The sequence below is a fragment of the Herpailurus yagouaroundi genome, unplaced genomic scaffold, assembly GCF_014898765.1.
Source record: "Herpailurus yagouaroundi ecotype Mexico unplaced genomic scaffold, PumYag 77, whole genome shotgun sequence".
NCBI classification, from domain to species: domain Eukaryota; kingdom Metazoa; phylum Chordata; class Mammalia; order Carnivora; family Felidae; genus Herpailurus; species Herpailurus yagouaroundi.
In genome coordinates, this window is record NW_024412388.1 from 33360815 (window position 1) to 33376742 (window position 15928).

Sequence of the window (15928 nt, forward strand, 5' to 3'; positions counted from 1 at the left end):
AATCTCGGATACAGGTATAGTGGTAGCTCCTAGCATTTTAATGCGCATTTCCCTGTTTACAAATGAAGATGAACAGCTCTCTCTAAATGTATTTGACATCTGAGTTCCTACTTTGTGAACTCCCTGTTTAAGATTTTGTTTACTTTTCTTTGGGACTTCTGTCCTTTTAATTTTCCCACTCATTTGTAGGAATTCTTTGTATATGAAGCCTTGATCAGGTTTGTATCACCAACACCTTCTACTCTGTGACTTACATTCTCACTCTCTAAATAGAAGTTTTGATGAATCAAAGTTTTTCATTTTAACCTAATCAATGTTTACCTTTATAATTGGTGATTTCAGGTTCTGACTTAAGAAATCTTTGTCAGCCTCAAAGTCATAAAGATATTCTCCTACATTACTGTACTGTCCACTAGGACATAAGAAATGTGTGTGGTCTGTTTCTGAGCTCTCTCTTTTGTTCCATTGTTCTGTCTATTCTTGTGCCGATAGCATGCTATCTTAACTTAGCATTAGGCAGACCTCAATATTTGATAGAGCACAGCTTTTCATTTTGTTGTTCTTGTTCTAGGATGCCTGGATATTCTTGGCCATTTGAAATTTTATATAAATTTTGTCATCAGTTTGTCAAGTTACACGCACAAACCCACATGTACTCACACACAACATACATATACTAACACATAACCTTTGGGGATTTATACACTGAATTTATACACTAAATCTGTAGATAAATTTGGGCAGAGTTTAAATCTTTACGATATTGAATCCTCCATGAAATATGTGTGTATTATATTTAGGTCTTCTTTAATTTTTCCCAATATTCTAATTTTCTTTGTGGAGACCTTATACATCTTTTATGTTAGACACATTCCTAGGTGCTGATGTTTTCCATACTATTGTAAATGGTAACTTTTTAAAGTTTCATTTTCTGGGGGCGCCTGGGTGGCGCAGTCGGTTAAGCGTCCGACTTCAGCCAGGTCACGATCTCGCGGTCCGTGAGTTCAAGCCCCGCTTCGGGCTCTGGGCTGATGGCTCAGAGCCTGGAGCCTGTTTCCGATTCTGTGTCTCCCTCTCTCTCTGCCCCTCCCCCATTCATGCTCTGTCTCTTTTGTCCCAAAAATAAATAAATGTTGAAAAAAAAAATTTTTTTTTTAAATAATAAAATAAAAAAAATAAAGTTTCATTTTCTAACTATTGCTAATACATAAAAATGCAGTGAATTTTTTTGAATAAAAACCTTGCCATACTTTTAAATTACTTCTTACAATTGATGCTTACATTATTTTGTATTGTATACACAAGCAATCATATCATCTAGGAATAAATATAATTTTCTTTCTTTCCTTCCACATGTTATACCTTTCATTCTTTTTTTCTTGCCTAAGCAGTGGCTAGTACAGTGACAAATAGAACCGATGATAGTGGGTAACATTTCCTCATTCCCAGTCTCAAAGAAAAAGTTCTAAAATATCAGTTAATATGCCTTGTAGGGTTTTTTTAATAGACATTTTTTAATCACATTAAGAAAATTCTTGGGGCACCTGGGTGGCTCAGTTGGCTAAGCATCTAACTTCTGCTCAAGTCATGATCTCACGGTTCGTGAGTTCGAGCCCCATGTCGGCCTCTGTGCTGCCAGCTCAGAGCCTGGAGCCTGCTTCAGATTCTGTGTCTCCCTCTCTCTCTGCCCCTCCCCGGCTCTCACTCTGTCTCTCTGTCTCTCTCTGTCTCTCTCTCTCTCAAAAATAAATAAGCATTAAAAATTTTTTTTAAATAAAATTCTTTTATAGTGTTCATTCAATGTTTTTGGATGAGTACATGTTGAATTTCATCAAATTCTTTTCTGCATCATTTTTTGAGAAGATAAGATTTTTATATCTGTTAATACAGTGAATTATATTGACTGATTTTCTAATGCTAACTCAACTCTGCATTCCTAGGATAAACCCATCTTCATCCTAAATTATTATCCTTTTTCTGTATTGCTGGTGTTAGCTTGTTAGTATTTCTTTGGAATTTTTGCATCTTAGTTCGCAAATGAGACTAGCTTGTCATTTTTCTTCCTTATAACATTCACATCAAACTTTAGCATAAAGGTTACCCTAGCCCCTTAACATGAGACAGGTAACATACCTTCATTTTGTGTTCTCTGGAAGAGTTTGTAAGAGTGAATTACAGCTGGGGCACCTGAGGCACCTGGGTGGCTCAGCTGGTTGAGCATCTGACTGTTGATTTCAGTTCAGGTCATGATTTTGGTTCAGATCGTGATTTCACGGTTGTCAGATCGAGTCCCATGTTGGGCTCTGTGCTGACAGAGCAGAGCCTGCTTGGGATTCTCTCTCCCTCTCTTTCTCTCTCCTCCCCAACTTGTGCATGCTCTCTCTCTCAAAAATAAATAAACCGTAAAGAAAAAAAAAAAGGAGTAAATTACAACTATTTCTTCTTTAATAATTATAAGACCTCATTTCTGAATCCTTCTGATTCTAGAGTTTTATTTTGGGAAGATTTTCAATTACTGATTCAGTTTCTTAATGGTTATAAGAAGTCACACATATACCAAAGTATGTTTTATTTGGTATATGTGTATATTTTATTTTGGTATATTTTATTTTTATAGAAATTTGGTATATTTTATTTTTATAGAAATTTTTTTCATTTAAATTTTCAAAATTTTTATTAAAGTCAGTCATCAACTTTTAAAAATAGAGATGGCCCTTTTCATTTTCTTGATGCTAAATAACCTGTGATTTAAAAGAGGTTGGCAAAGACCAGACCATAGAAGGCCAGGCAAGCTGCTGGGATTTGTTTCCAGAGTTTCAGGAAGCCTGAAAGATTTAAGCAGTGGAGTGAATAGTTCAATCTATGTTTTCAAAAGAACACTTTGAGGGCGCCTGGGTGGCTCAGTCGGTTAAGCGTCTGACTTCGGCTGGGGTCATGATCTCGCGGTCCGTGAGTTCGAGCCCCGCGTCGGGCTCTGTGCTGACTGCTCAGAGCCTGGAGCCTGTTTCAGATTCTGTGTCTCCCTCTCTCTCTGATCCTCCTCCTCCCTCTCTCTGTCTCAAAAATAAATAAACGTTAAAAAAAAAAATTTAAAAGAACACTTTGGCTGCATTGTAGAGAACAGATTAGAAGGGCGTAAAAATGGAAGTGGCAGAACCATGTCATTATTGCAACAACCAAGGCTGGAGACCGTGATGTTGGAGACGAGGGTGGTAGACACTGATGGGCCGATGCAAGACGTGTTGTGGAGGGAGCAGGACAGCAAGTGCCGAAGGGGCTCAGGATGGGAAAGGAAGACTCAGGATCACTTTGAGACTGCTGGCCTGAACAAAACCTTGGATGGAGGCATCATTTATTGAAATCAGGAAGACTGAGAGAGAAAAATCATTTTTGATATGGACAGAATCAGGGAGTTTTATTTTGGCAGTTCCAGGCACAAAGATGGTATTTCAAATTGTGACAGTGAACTGGGGAAGGAATGATCAACTCTCAAAGCCTGGGAGAGTCCAGTGATATTTAGAAGCTGGGCAGCATTAGAAGAGTCTCCACAAGAGACCGGGAAGGAACTGCAAAGAGATGCAAGCAAACCAGGAGAGTTTGGTATCACAGACTCCATGATAATTTTCTGAGACAGAGGGAGTGAATGCTACCTAAGAGGTCAGTTGTCCACTGGATTCATTTTGGCAGTGGGGACATCAGTAGTGCCCCAGCATAAATAGTTTCATGGAGGAGTGGGAATGAAAGCCAGCTTGCAGTAGATTTTTAAAAAAGGATGGAAAATGTTTAGACCATGCCTGTGTAGAAACATTAGGAAAATTCCTCTGTCCAGCGGCCATCTGGCAAACCTTACCGACACAAGACAGCTCTGGGGAGTTAATCATCCATGTGACACTGGTTATTTGTCAGCTCTTAGGGGACTGCACTGCTTGGAAAAGTGCTTATCCTGGCTCATGTTCATGTTCTTTGCACGCTTATTTCTATCACTCTTGTTTATTCCCCTCCTCGAGATCAAAACTGAACTAAAGCAGGCCCAGCAGAAGTTATTAGATGGTACAAAGATGTGCTCTTCACTCACGGCAGAATGGAAGCACGGTCAGCAGAAAATCAGGGAACTGGAGCTGGAGGTACTTAAACAGGATCAGAGCATTAAATCACAGGACAACCTGAAGGAAAAGCTGGCTCAAGAGAAATCAAAAGTCGCTGATGCAGAGGAAAAGGTAATTATCCTCATGCTTAGTAAGTACCATATGCTGGATGCCAGTACTAAAATCCTGTTTCCCTAAGGATTTAGGAAGTAGGTATGATGCACACTTCATAGAATTCCAGGGTTTTTCTGTGCTCTTCCATGCTTTCCTCTCTTTTGACTTCACCTGCTCCTGCAGTTCCAGTAAATCTCATATTTCTTTAAACTGCATGAACTTGAAAAGGTAAGGGTCTGTAAAGCTATGGCATGAACTTAAAGTAACTGACTGAAACCATACGACTTTTGTTTTATACTTTCAACTTTTAAAAGACTTATTCTCCTCTCCTTTGGATTGTCTCTCTCTATGGTTTTTATTTTACAATTTGGGGGTGGATTCGTGTTGTGAAATGAACCATTTTGAAATAATGCCCCTGCATTTTAGATTCGCTAACACCAGGTGGCAGTAGTACGCAACAGTTGCACATTTTGATCTGTGGGTTTCAGTCAAATCTCACGTAAAAAATAAATCCTTAAATAAATAAATAAATAAATAAATAATGTAATCCAACAGTATAAATATGAAACAAACATCAAAAAGCAGATGACAGCCATCTTTATTATGCTCAAAAGCCTAATTTTGAGCTAAAGAAACCAGAACAAAAGACTTCATACTATGTAATTTCATTTGTAAGAGGTTCAAGAAGAGACAAAACTAAACAGATGAACATAAGGGAAGGGAAGCAAAAATAATATAAAAACAGGGAGGGGGACAAAACATAAGAGCCTCAAACATAGAGAACAAACAAAGGATTGCTGGAGGGGTTGGGGGGGCGGGCAATGGGCCAAATAGGTAGGGGCATTAAGGAATCTACTCCTGAAATCGTTGCATTATATATGCTAACTAACTTGGATGTAAATTAAAAAATAAATAAATTATTTACAAAAAAAAAAGAATGACAAAACTAAGCTACGGTCAGAGGATGTTGGTTGTCTTTATGAGGGTTATTAACTGGGAGAGGATGTCTTTCATGGTGCTGGGAGCATTCTTTATCTTAGCATGGGAAGTGGTTATATAAGTAACTTCATTCAGTATGCTTCAAGATATATGCACTTTATGTATGTTAGTACTCCATTAAAAAAGTAGTTGGCTGGGGCGTCAGGGTGGCTCAGTTAAGCATCTGACTCTTGATCTTGGCTCAGGTCATGATTTCACAGTTCATGGAAGTCAGCCCCAGATCAGGCTCTGTGCTGACAATGCAGAGCCTGCTTGGGATTCTCTCTCTCTCCCTCTCTCATGACCCCCCCCCGCTCATGCTCATGCTCTCCCTCTTTCAAAATAAATAAACTTAAAAACAAGAAGTAGTTGGTAAAACTGATACAGATTAGTAAAAAACTCTAAATTTAGACAGTACTAAATACTGGTGAGGATTTTGTGCAACAGGGACTCATATATTGACTGCAGTTGGAAGAGTAAATTAGCATAAACACTTTGGAAAGCAATTGGCATTTGCATCTAGTTAGGTTAAAGACGTGTGTATCATACAACCCAATGCTTCTACTACTGGGCATAAATACTAGAAAAAGTATTATACTGCACAGAGGTATCAGGAGACAGGAATACAATCATTTTTGTAGAAATATTGTTCCAAATAGCAGAAAATTGGAAGCAACCCAAACGTCCCCTGACATAATATCAAATAAATAAACTGTATATTTACACAATAGCATACAACAGTGAAAATAAATGAATTACAGGTACATGCTGTAGTTCAATATATAGTGAATGAAAAATCAGGGGCACCTGGGTGGCTCAGCTGGTTAAGCGTCCGACTCTTGATTTTGGCTGAGGTCATTATCTCACAGTTTGTGAGTTCAAGCCCCATATCGGTCTCTGCACTGGCAGTGTGGAGCCTGTTTCGGATTCTCTCTCTGCCCCTCTCTTGCTCGTATTCTCTCTAAATAAATAAATAAACAAATAAACATTTTAAAAAATCACCAAAAACACGGTATGATTTCATTGATTCAGAGGTCAAAATTATGTAAAGGAAAAGCCATGTTACACAGATTATATATTAAAGAAAAAGCAAGGAAATGATTAACCCAAAACTCAAGATAATTGGTTTTCTCAAGTGAGGAGGGAAGGGGGATAATTGACAAGGTCCCAGAGTACACTTTAAAAGTATTGGAAATGTTCTTTTCTTAACTGGGTGACAGGTTCAAAAGTCTGCATATGTCCCTGATAGAGAAGCCAATGGGGTGGTGATATTTGCCTCTGTGGAATTAAGAGTGAATATCTTTAAGGAAGCATTTTCTCTTTGTAGGACTAAACAGGGGCAGCTCAAAGGAACTTGAACTGGCCGTGGATGACTGGCCGCCCACTGCCATTGCCCTCGAATCATTCTGCATTTCTGCATCTTCACCTCTCCTATAGTTTGTGGGCTCTGCCAGGACCTAGGGCTGGTGCACAAAGCCCTGCTCTTAAAAAGGGGGCTGCCGTGCACTGGCGTTCACGAGTGTTTGTGGGGACTGTGGTGCCAAACCCTCATAAAGAATGCATTTTTAGATCAGGAATACATTCAGGAGACAATAGCTATTCTGCTAAGAACTACTCATTCAGCAGATATTTATTGAGCATCTACTATGTACCAGTCACAACTTAGGGTGACACAAAGGTTCATAAAAATATGTAAACAAATTAAAAGGATACTTATCTAATAAAAAAATGTTTTAATGAAGCTTTTAATCTAACATGTAAATTCTAAAATAAAATTATACATCTCTCTTTCAAATTCATAAATCTTATTGTTAGTCCTACCAGTGCATTAAAGAGCATATTACTGGTGCGAGGTGATATGCTAACAGGAACTCGATTTGTAAGAGACTCCTACTTCGTTTTAAGATCTTATCCTGAATCTAGTCACACTGTGGAGAAACTAGACACATTCCTACATTGCTGTTGGAAGTGTAAATTGGCCTAATACCTATGGAGTCAGCTTGGCATTATCTATTAAACAAACAAATAATAGTAATCTTTGCCCTAGCAAACCCACATCTCGTAATGTATTCTAGAGATTTGTTGGTAATAGCAAAAGATTGGAATCAGTTTAATTGTCCATCAGTAGGGGTCTACTTAAATAAGTTATAATATATCCTTATATATGCAGCTGTAAAAGAGAGGGCGATTCTACATAAACATATAATATGGAAAAATCACCAAGTGTATTTTTATTTACAAAAAGCAAGCTGCGTAAGTATATATGGTATGCCATCATTTGTGTAAAAAATATGTATATGAAGGAGAACTGTATAATAGTATTTATTTATATAGGCATAAATAAATCCCTGGAAGGGTACGTAAGAAACTAATACCAGTAATTGTGTATTTAGTGGAGGAAAAGTGGCAGGAAGACAGGATAAAGATGGGAAGGAGTTTTCACTGCATGGCTTCGTTTACCCAAACATACATTAAACTACGCGAATGTATCATGTAGTGTAAAACTTAGGTAACTTATTTTAAAATTAAATCTAGCCACATTCTCTGCTTTAGATCAGATTTGTTTGTTAGCACTATGTTTGCTAGTTACTCATCCAGCATTTCCCTGATTGGAAAAAAAAAAGGTCATGCTTAATGTTTTATTTGTGAAATTTTTCCTTCAAGATTTTGGATCTGCAGCAGAAATTAGAATATGCTCATAAAGTCTGTCTCACAGACACTTGTATTTCGGGAAAGAAGCAACTGGAGGAAAGGATAAAGGAAGCACTAGAAAATGAAGCTAAGACAAAGCAACTATATCAGGAGGAACAACAGAAGAGGTAAGAGGAGCAAAGATGTCAGTTTCCCATGGGCCAACCTGATTGAGTTTAGCAGGAATGTCAGTTTACGGATGTATTTCCTCTGTGTTCCCACTGCAGTGAACTACATTACATAACTTCTTGTATATAGCACTCGTTACACTGTATTCGAATTGTTTTTCCTGTTTGCCTTTCACAAAAGAGTGTCAGATTCTTAAGGGCAGGGTTTATTTCTCGTTGCTCTGAGCCGGGTGCACGGGGTGCACGAGTAAATTTTCTTGAATGACTGACTAGATTACCTATGAAATATGATACTCTGGGCTTTGCTTTTCCAACTCTCACATGATTGGCATAAACTGCAAACTAAAGGAAATCGATTTTTGTATTTATCACCTGATTTCCTTGAAAGAAATTCCAAGTACTTTACAGACCTCTTAATCATCAGTAATCTGTCACCAAATAGGAGCTTTCATTTTTTTCTAAAATTATTATGATTACTATTAGAATTCTTACTTAAATGATCTTCCTGGATGCCCTAAACTTCAGTAACTGATGCTTCTTATTTCTATGGCACTGAAGAGTGAACCACATATGTTTTAAGAAAAATATGGTTTTAGCCACTGAAAAGACATGCAGACATTCACATATATAATGAAGCTCAGAAATTTATTTTCAGCTTTAGCTAAAAGCTCTAACATCAGCCCTGGCACTAAAAGGTACTCAGTAAATACTTAGTGAATGAATAATGTGTAAGTAAGTAAATGAATGAACGTATGAATGAATAATGAGCTCACTCAGGGAAGTACAGTAGAAAAATACTTGTCTCACTGCTACAGCTAACAGGATGGCAGACCATCCTGTTGTAATACACCTAGATCCTGAATAAACTATAGTAAGTAAACCTTTTAAGTGTTGCCCACAATAAAGCAAGAGAAAGTGCTAAGAGCAAACATACAATAGGCTACAACAAAAATGATGAATGGGGCAAACAAGCTTCTAAGTCAGGGGGCAAATAATAATATCAGCCCCAGGTTTGAGAGAAGGAGCTGAGGAAGTTTGCCCCAAGGGGGAAGAGGTGAACTAGAGATTCTAGAGATTCTAATATTAAAGCTGGGAAGCTTGAAGGAGCTGGAGTGTTCCCAAACAGGCAGCCCCCTGGCTTTCCCAAATTATCTCTGGAGGAAAACAACCCCAATTTTGATATTAAAGATTCCCATATTTTTTTTAATTTTTTTTTTAATGTGTATTTATTTTTGAGACAGAGAGAGACAGAGCATGAACGGGGGAGGGTCAGAGAGAGAGGGAGACACAGAATCCGAAGCAGGCTCCAGGCTCTGAGCTGTCAGCACAGAGCCCGACGCGGGGCTCGAACCCACGGATGGTGAGATCCTGACCTGAGCCGAAGTTGGACGCTTAACCGACTGAGCCACCCGGCGCCCCTAAAGATTCCCATATGTTAAGTTTAGTCAAATGTAAGCTTACAATGAAAAATCAGCAAATAACACAAGGAAGCTGGCTACCATAAATGATAGTCGGTAGAAACAACAAACACCAGAGTTGTAACCCCCAAGAACTCCAGCAGCTGGGATTATGAATAATAGATTGCAAAACAACTCTATGAAGTTTTTAAAGAAACACAATATGAAGGAACCCTCATACGCTGTTGGTAGGAATGTAAATTGGTGCCGCCACTGTGGAAGACAGTATGGAGGTTCCTCAAACAATTAAAAATAAAACTATCATATGATCCAATAATTCTACTACTGGATATTTACCCAAAGAAAATGAAAAAAACATTAATTTGAAACGATACACACATTCCTATGTTTATTGCAGCATTATTTATAATAGCCAAGATATGGAAGCAATCTGCATGCCCACTAGTAGACAAATGGATAAGGAGGATGTGATGTGATGTGTGTGTGTACCATACATAATGGAATATTATGCAGTCATAAAAAAGGATCCGATCATGCCATTTGCAACAAATTGGATGGACCTGGAGTGTATTATGCTAAGTGAAATAAATCAGACTGAGAAAGAGAAATACCATATAACTTCACTCATGTGTGAAATCTAAAAAAAACAAATGAACAAACAAAAAGCAAAATTGGACCTATAAATACAGAGAACAAATTGAGGATTGCCAGAGGGAAAGGGGGTAGGGACATGGGCAAAATGGGTGAAGGGGCGTGGGAGATAAAGGCTTCCAGTTATGGGATGGATAAATCATAGGAATAAAGCAGCATAAGGAATATAGTCAATGGTATTGTGATCGCATTGTATGATGACAGACTGTAGCTACACTTTTGGTGAGAACAGCATAATGTATAAACTTGTTGAATCACTATGTTGCTATGTTGTACACCTAAAACTCATGTAATATTGTATGTCAACTATAAGTAAAATAACACAATTAAAAAATAACTCAAAGAAAAACATTTTTTAAAAAGGGACAAAAGATGTAATTCAAGAATTGAACAAGGAAAAAGGCTATTCAACTTTCCTGAAACTAGGTTTTTTGTGTCTAAAGTGGGATTAGTAATACCAGCTCTATGCATCTTCTGTGAAGCCTGGCTGAGATGAAATATGTTGAAGTAATATTTAAGCTAGCTATAAGAAAATGGAATACTGTAGGGTAGGGAAATTCTTCTCTACAAAACGAATAATATAGTATACATTGTTTCAAAACCTGGAGGGAAGCAACTCCAATTTAGATACTTAGATTATAACCTACTTTTTTCACTGTTCTGTTTATCTTCTTTTAAATCTTCTAGAACATTATTTTCACAATGTATCATAATGAATTTAATCCGTTATTGCTGGATATTTACATTTTCCCCAGTTTCTTGCTATAATAAACAACGATATAATATTTTATCCTTGTAGTCAAATTTTTGTGCACATCCTTTACTACTTCCTTGGAATAAATTCTAGCAAGTACAATTGTAATTATAACTACTTATATGAAATTTAAATTATTAAAGAGCTATATAAAATAAAAAGCATAAATCCTTCAGATTTCTGTTCTTTGGCAGTAACCACTTCAAGTGATCAGATTTTTTCTATACATATGCATATATTTTTTGTTGTTCTTATTTTGTTAACAGAAGTTGAGCCATTTAAATTATATTGCTTTGGAACTTGCCTTTTTCACCTAACAATATTACATGGGCAACCTTTTAGCCACTTAAGAGTTACAAAATCTTAGATAAGTTTATCTTTTCAGTGCCTGTCTGTACCAACTTCATAAGATCATTGTGCGGATTGCATGAGTTATAAGTGGTTGGTTGGCTTATATTATGAGTATATGGCACATAATAAGCACTTGTATCAGTCCAGGTTCAATCAGAATAGAACTAGTAGGAGAAATATATGTTTAGTAAGAGATTTGGTATGGGGATTTGCTCTTTTTTTTTTTAAGAGAGAGAGCACACACAAGCTGGGGAGAGGGGCAAAGGGAGAAAGAGAGGATCTCATGCAGTTTCCACATTCAGCACAGAGCCCTATGGGGGCCTTGATCCCACAACCCTGGGATCATGACCTGCTCAGAAATCAAGAGTCAGAAGCTCAACTGACTGAGCCACCCCGGCGCCCCAGGGGTTTGGTGTCTCATGCAGTTGTGAGCAGGGCTGGCTACACAGCCTGTCAGGCTGTCTTCATTCGTCTTATGCTGGAGCTTGAAGTCCACTCAGGAAGTGAAGATGGTACCACGGGAGGGAGAGCAATGTCAAGCTAACCCTATGAGCACAGGATGAACCCATGTCAGTTCTCCCTACCTCCAAACCTGATAAAGTAGGCGTCCTGCAGGAGAAGATGGCCCCCTCATCAAGGACCTAAACGGACACCTGGCCCAGGAGCTGGGGAAGGTGAAGGAGGACCCGAGGGAAGGTGGAGAAGTTGCAGGCCTGGCTGTTGCCTCATGCAGAGGTGAGCAGCAGATACCTGGTGATGGGGATGAGCTACAAAAGCACTTGGTCCGACTTTCCAAGTGTAAAATCCAAACCGCTTCACTTCCGCCCTCCACCCCCTGCACCAGTAAACTGTACGTCTTGTAGCCCACTCTAATCAGAAACATACACGGAGGTCATGCCTAGCCAAGCTGACACACTACCAGCCACTACTAAAAAGGTGCTGTTATTATTCTTGCAATATTTTATGTTATTTTTGTTACTATTGCCATCATCATCTTCAGTAAAGTGAGAAATGTTCATTTTTGCCAGAACAAAATGTTTGGGGATGAGGGAAGTATCGAGAAAAGGAGGCTAGAAAGGTAAGCTTGACCTGGGTCCTGCTGGACCTAACAAGCCACATAAAGGACCTTGGACATGTTCATGGAAGACACTGGTCCACAGCTTTTGTTTCCTGTAAGGTCTAGATCTGGTTTTGGTATTAGGGTGATGCTGGTGTCATAGAATTGAGTAAGTGTCCCCTCTTCTTTGCTTTTTCTGGAAGAGATTGCAAAGAATTGCTATCATTCCTTTTCCTCCTCCTCCTCCTCCTCCTCCTCCTCCTCCTCCTCCTCCTCCTTTTTAAAAATGTTTACTTATTTATTTTTTGAGAGCGAGAAAGTGCAAGTGTGAACAGGGATGGGGGCCAGAGAGAGAAGGAGAGAGAGAATCTCAAGTAGGCTCCACACTGTCAGAGCGGAGCCTGATGCGGGGCTCAATATCACAAACTGTAAGATCATCACCTGGGCCAAAATCAAAAGAGTCAGGAGCTTAACAGATGGAGCCACCCAAGTGCCCCAATATTGTTTCTTCTTTAAACGTTTGGTTGATGGGGCACCTGGGCGGCTCCGTTGGTTAAGCATCCGACTTCAGCTCAGGTCATGACCTCGCGGTCCGTGACTTTGAACCCGCGTCAGGCTCTACGCTGTCAGTTCAGAGCCCGGGGCCTGCTTCGGATTCTGTGTCTCCCTCCCTCTCTGCCCCTCCCCCATTTATGCTCTGTCTCTCTCTGTCTCTCAAAAACTGAACAAATGTTAAAAAAAAATTTTAATAAATAAATAGAAATAAACGTTTGGTTGAATTCACCAGTGAAATCACCCGGGCTTACTGCTCTATTTTTGGAAAGTTATTAAATATTGATTTAATTTCTTTAATAGGTATAGGCCTATTCAGAATATCTATTTCTCCTTAAGAGCTGTTAGATTGTGTCTTTCAATGAATGAGTCCATGTCAGACAAGTTATCAGATGTGTAGGCATAGAGGGGCGCCTGGGTGGCTCACTCAGTTAAGTGTCAGACTTCAGCTCAGGTCATGTGAGTTTCTGCTCGCGGTTTGTGAGTTCCAGTCCCGCATCAGGCTCTGTGCTGACAGCTCAGAGCCGGGAGCCTGCTTGGGATTCTTTGTCTCCCTCTTTCTCTGCCCCTCCCTTGCTCATGCTCTGTTTCTCTCTGTCTCAAAAATAAATAAAAACATTAAAACAAAAATTTTAGGGGCGCCTGGGTGGCGCAGTCGGTTAAACGTCCGACTTCAGCCAGGTCACGATCTCGCGGTCGGTGAGTTCGAGCCCCGCGTCAGGCTCTGGGCTGATGGCTCAGAGCCTGGAGCCTGTTTCCGATTCTGTGTCTCCCTCTCTCTCTGCCCCTCCCCTGTTCATGCTCTGTCTCTCTCTGTCCCAAAAATAAATAAAACGTTGGAAAAAAAATTAAAAAAAAAATTAAAAATTTTTAAAAATGTGTAGGCATAGAATTGTTCAAAATATTCCTTTATTGTCCTTTTAATGTCCATAGGATCAGTTGTGATGGTTCCTCTTTCATTTCTGACATTAGTAAATTGTGCCTTCTTTGTTTCTTGATTAGCCTGGCTAGCGGTTTGTCAATTTCATTGATCTTTTCAAAGAACCAGTTTCATTATATTTCTCTATTGTTTTCCTGTGTTCAATTTCACTACTTTCTGCTCTGATTTTTGTTACTTCTTTTCTTCTGCTTTCTTCAGGATTATATTGATCTTCTTTCTCTAGTTTCCTAACATGGAAGCTTAAATTATTGATTTTTGATCTTTTCTTTTATAATATTTGCATTTAGTGCTGTTAAGTTTCCCTCTATGCACAGCTTTTGTTGCCTCTCACAAATTTTGTAAGTTGTATTTTCATTTTCATGTAAAATATATATAATTCATATTTTTAAAACTTCTCTCAAGACTTCTTTGACATGTATTATTTATAAGTATGTCGTTTAATCTCCAAATATTTGAGGATTTTCCAGCTATCTTTCTGTTATCGATTTTTAGTTCCAAAATATTATTTTAAACAGTTGTGTGGCATTCTGTAACACAGATATATTATAATTTATGTGAAATGCTTTTTAGATATTTTTGCTGTTACAAATAATGATGTAACAAATATCCTTGTACATAGACTTGATGATAAGTGTTATACAAAGGGAGGCTTAGGATGCTGTGATAGTGCATAGCAGAGACACCTCGTCTGGTCTGGGGAACTCAAGAAAGCCTTCCTCAAAGAAAGCTATTCAAGCTGAGTGAGAGGTATTTGGGATGGATGGCTAAAAGAGAGTATTAAGGAAAGGAAGGTCTGGAAGAGGAAGATAAGGAAAAGGAGCTGTAAGGAAGGAATAAGTGTAGAAGATGACTTATTTCAGGAAGTGAAAAAAAGTTCATTTTGCCTGGAGCAAAATGCTTGGAGGTAGAGGGAGGGCAAGAGAAAGAGGCTAGAAGGGTAAGCTAGCTCACAAGCCATATTGAAGTGTTCGGACTACATGATACGATGAGATTGGTTTAGAAGGACCACTCTGATTGCTATATAAGGGATAGATTGAAAGAGAGGTTAAGGCTATTGGGGAGACAGAGAGTTTTATCAATCCACTGATTTCTTAATTTCTTTTTCCTTTTTTGGCTGGGTATAGTATATGTTATTGATGGTAATGACAAGGTAGGGTTCCCCAAGTCCCTCCCCTTCTTCAGGAGGCCTAGGATAGAAACTGTGGAGGTCAAATGATTCTCAGTGTGGTAAGGGATGCATTGGGGCAATGACTCCCCAACAGTCCTTCCTCTTGCTCTCGCTGGGACTGGTGGTCCAGGAGGCTCTTACTCCTTGGAGGCCATGTGGACCCTAAGGTCTGCCACCCAGTTGGTGTAGCCAAATTCATTGTCACACCAGGAAATGAGCTTGACAAATTCGTGACTAAGAGCAATGCCAGCCCCAGCATCGAAGATGGAAGAGTGGGTGTCACTGTTAAAGTTGCAAGAGACAACCTGGTCCTCAGTGTAGCCCTGAATGCCCTTGAGGGGACCCTCCAATACCTGCTTCACTTTGTCATATTTGGCAGCTTTCTCCAGGTGGCAGGTCAGATCCACAACTGATGCATTATGGGTAGGGACACAGAAGGCCATGCCAGTGAGCTTTCACTCAGCTGGGATGACATTGCCTACAGCCTTGGTGGCACCAGTAGAAGTAGGGATGATGTTCTGGGCAGCCCACGGCCATCACACCACAGCTTCCCAGAGGGGCTGTCCGTGGTCTTCCAAAGGGCAGTGATGGCATGGACTATGATCATAAGTCCCTCCACAATGCCTAAAGTCGTCATGGATGACCTTGGCCAGAAAGGCCAAGTGATTTGTGGTGGAGGAGGCATTGCTGACAATCTTGAGGGAATTGTCGATTTTCTCATGGTTTATGCCCATCACAAACATGGGGTCATCAGGAGAAGGGGCAGAGATGATGACCCTCTTGACCCCACCCTTCAAGTGAGCCCCAGCCTTCTCCAGGGTGGTGAAGACCCCAGTGGACTCCACAACATACTCAGCACCAACATCACCCTATTTGATGTTGGCGGGATCTTGCTTCTAGATGATGGAGATTGCGGATGCCTGGGTGGCTCAGTCAGTTAAATGTCCAACTTGAGCTCAGGACTTGATCTCACAGTTTGTGGGTTTGAGCCCCACATCAGGCTCTGCGCTGATAGCTCAGAGCCTGGAGCCTGCTTTGGAT

The 15928-nt window shown here is 39.6% G+C and overlaps 1 protein-coding gene and 1 pseudogene across 1 annotated transcript in view; one reads left to right on the forward strand and one right to left on the reverse strand.

The window, feature by feature from the left end:
• The window catches only part of CCDC30 (coiled-coil domain containing 30), a 130153-nt gene that overhangs the window by 79069 nt on the left and 35156 nt on the right, over positions 1-15928 (forward strand). Inside the window, exons 17-20 of the mRNA XM_040455907.1 lie at positions 4008-4217; positions 7842-7999; positions 11772-12020; positions 15018-15283. Coding sequence (XP_040311841.1) covers positions 4008-4217; positions 7842-7999; positions 11772-12020; positions 15018-15283 — 883 coding nt within the window. The remainder of the gene's footprint in view (positions 1-4007; positions 4218-7841; positions 8000-11771; positions 12021-15017; positions 15284-15928) is intronic.
• LOC121026956 (glyceraldehyde-3-phosphate dehydrogenase-like) lies at positions 14884-15788 on the reverse strand (annotated as a pseudogene).